Genomic DNA, 2,626 nt, shown 5'->3' on the forward strand with positions numbered 1-2,626 from the left:
TCTGGGCAGCGGGGACAGAGCTCGTGCTTGCCTCGCAAAGCCACCCTGGGCTTGGACATTCCCACAACAGTTCACCTCCAGCAGGAACTCAGGACTCAGGGGCAACATCAGCTGGGACATGCCACCTCTCAGAGATGCCCCTCACCCTGCTCCCTACCTTTAGCTTCTTCTCTGCTCTGGCCGCCTGCTTGCAGATGGGGTGCCACACTTCGGAGCCTGCAACACGGCAAAGGGAAAGTGTTTCAGCTCCACGCACAGCTCACCCCTGCTGCTAGGGATCATCCAGCTCCCTCTGCCATGGAGGACTCCAGCACCGACCTGCAGCCCATGGGAGGACGTGTCGGTGCTCTCCCCAGCAGCAGCTCCATTGAGCAACCAGTGTTATAGAAGTGCAACCCCTGCATGCTGGGGGGGCAGCTGCTGCGGGGGGGCCTGCAGGGGCAGGCACTAGAGTCTCTCCATGGGGAGCAGAGCAGGAGGGAGGTGGTAAGCCCCGAAGATGCAGAGGGGGGTCACCTGCTGGGTCCCACTGGCTTTCCTGGGTGCTTTCTCCACTATACACGCATTGGGAAGGCAGGGCAGTGGGCACTGGGTGGCCATACTAAGAAATGAAACACCTCTCGAGCACTGAGACGTAGTGGCCAACACTACTAAACTGTGACAGCAAATCCGGGTGTGTTTTTGGCCCAGCCCAACCAGCGCTCAGCCAGGCAGCTCCTGCTGGTTAAACTCAGGGTAACACCGAGTCCGGGGCACCCAGAACCCCTCACACGCCCTCCGGGCTGGAACCAGCAAAGCCACCGAGGTTCACCCAGGTGTGCCCCGGGATGGATGCTGAGCATCCTGCTGCCCACGACAGGGCCTTGCTGGGACCCACATTCCATCTCTCTCAGTGCACAATTCCCCCTTTGCCACCCACAGGGTCATTAGTGACTCAGGGTGACAGGCAAGCACAGGTCACTGAGAGAAAACAAACCCTCCCGCTGTGCTGGAAATAGCCCCTAAGGCAGCTCCTAAGGCAGGGATGAGCTCCTGCCAAAACCAAACCCAAACCAACCGGCTGTACCAAGCAAAAGCCTTACCCCTCCAGTGCTGCTCGCAGCGTAACCTGGACGGGGGGAGTTGGGGGCAGTGGGGAAGGGGTCCTGGACCACCCTCCCCTGGGGCTGGGGAGAGCAGGGAGCCCGTCGCTCTGCACCCATCCCAGCCTCTATTTGCTGGGCGCAGGCCAGGGGCACATCCAGGCATGCCCGGCAGTGCTCCCCAGCTGTGCAGGGAGACTCGCGGGGAGCAAAAAACTGCCAACGAGGAACAAAGTCTCCTCCAGCTCAGCAGCAGGGAAGGTCTCATGGAGAGAAACGACTGCCGCACGGCCCAGGAAGAGTGCAAGGGCTGGAGAGCAGTGGAGAGGGGTTTCTGGCATTGCTGGTGGGCACTGGGACTCTGCTGTGCAGAGACCTTTTTGGCTTTGATCACCATAAGGACCCGAACCCCAAGTGCCCCCACAGCCAGCACACCTCCACACAGCCACACTGGTCTGCCCCACTTGGGTCCACGCCCCAAGATGGGGCAGGGGAGTCCCTCCTCGCCGCAGTGGGATCCCTACCTGTGAGGTACATCTCCTCTCCTTCTGTGAACATCTGGTGGCAGCGGACACATCTGGCACAGGTGGGGTGGTAGTGCTTCCCTCCTGCCTGTAAGGGCGAGCAGAGAGGAGGGGCCCCTGAGCAAGGCAGGACGTGGGGACCTGCTCACATCCCTGGCAGCCCTCTCTGCTGCAGGCAATGACGAGGTGAATGTGGCAAAACCGCTTAGAGTGGCCTCGGAGACCACTGCAGTGTACAGAGAAAACCAGAGACCACTTCATCTCTAATGCTTCTGCAGGACTACAAGCTGGACTGGGACCCTTCTGCTCTCCTTGAACTGTCCAACACACTGGAAAGCAGAGCTAGGAGGTCCCAAACAAGGTACCCCTACAGACCTCACCCCTGACAAATTGTCCTTGGACTCTGGAAATAACCGAGACCCTCTGCAGTAACACTCAGCCAAGCAGCCATGCTTTGCACCAGCTCCTTCCCTCTACAGGTGTGAAGAGAAAACAGTAAATTTGGCCCAGGATGTCACAGCAGGGAAGCAGTAAAGAAGAAGGGCCCCAAAGATAAACCTCGCAAAGCACAGGCTTCCTCTTGCTGTCAGATCCCACCTGGCTACCATCGCCAGCCCCTCTCCCTCTCCCTAAAGAAACTTTTCTCCTTCTGTGAAGCCATGCCCAAACTTCAGCGCTAGCGACATGCTATTCCCCAGCTGAGCAGGAGCTGGGCCGCTCCCTTTGCTCTTTGACAGGGATAATAGCTTTAATTGGTAGCTTGTTTCCACTCAAAGTGTCTGCTAGCATTTCAATTACAGGCTCGTTTTCTGGGCTGAGAGCTGGGAGGCAGAAGCTGGCTCAGGGCAGGAGGAATCTGGGCTGTGCTGTTAGAGCTCGACCCCAAAGGACATTTTACTCCCATAATAATCCAAGAGAAGAGGAAGAATAATTTAAGGCAGTAGAAGGAAGACGAGGCTCTGGCTGACAAAGGGGAGGGTTATGATAGAGGGGTGGGAGCCAGTTTGAAACAGGGAGGAT

At 58.0% G+C, this 2,626-nt stretch overlaps 1 protein-coding gene across 1 annotated transcript in view; it reads right to left on the bottom strand.

Annotated features, from left to right (window-relative positions):
• The window catches only part of ABLIM3 (actin binding LIM protein family, member 3), a gene marked incomplete at both ends in the record, with an annotated part of 17,793 nt that overhangs the window by 4,469 nt on the left and 10,698 nt on the right, over positions 1 to 2,626 (bottom strand). The window contains 2 exons of the mRNA XM_009577091.1: positions 158 to 216; positions 1,607 to 1,694. Coding sequence (XP_009575386.1) covers positions 158 to 216; positions 1,607 to 1,694 — 147 coding nt within the window. The remainder of the gene's footprint in view (positions 1 to 157; positions 217 to 1,606; positions 1,695 to 2,626) is intronic.

The sequence above is a fragment of the Fulmarus glacialis genome, unplaced genomic scaffold (genome assembly GCF_000690835.1).
Source record: "Fulmarus glacialis isolate BGI_N327 unplaced genomic scaffold, ASM69083v1 scaffold20614, whole genome shotgun sequence".
NCBI lineage: Eukaryota > Metazoa > Chordata > Aves > Procellariiformes > Procellariidae > Fulmarus > Fulmarus glacialis.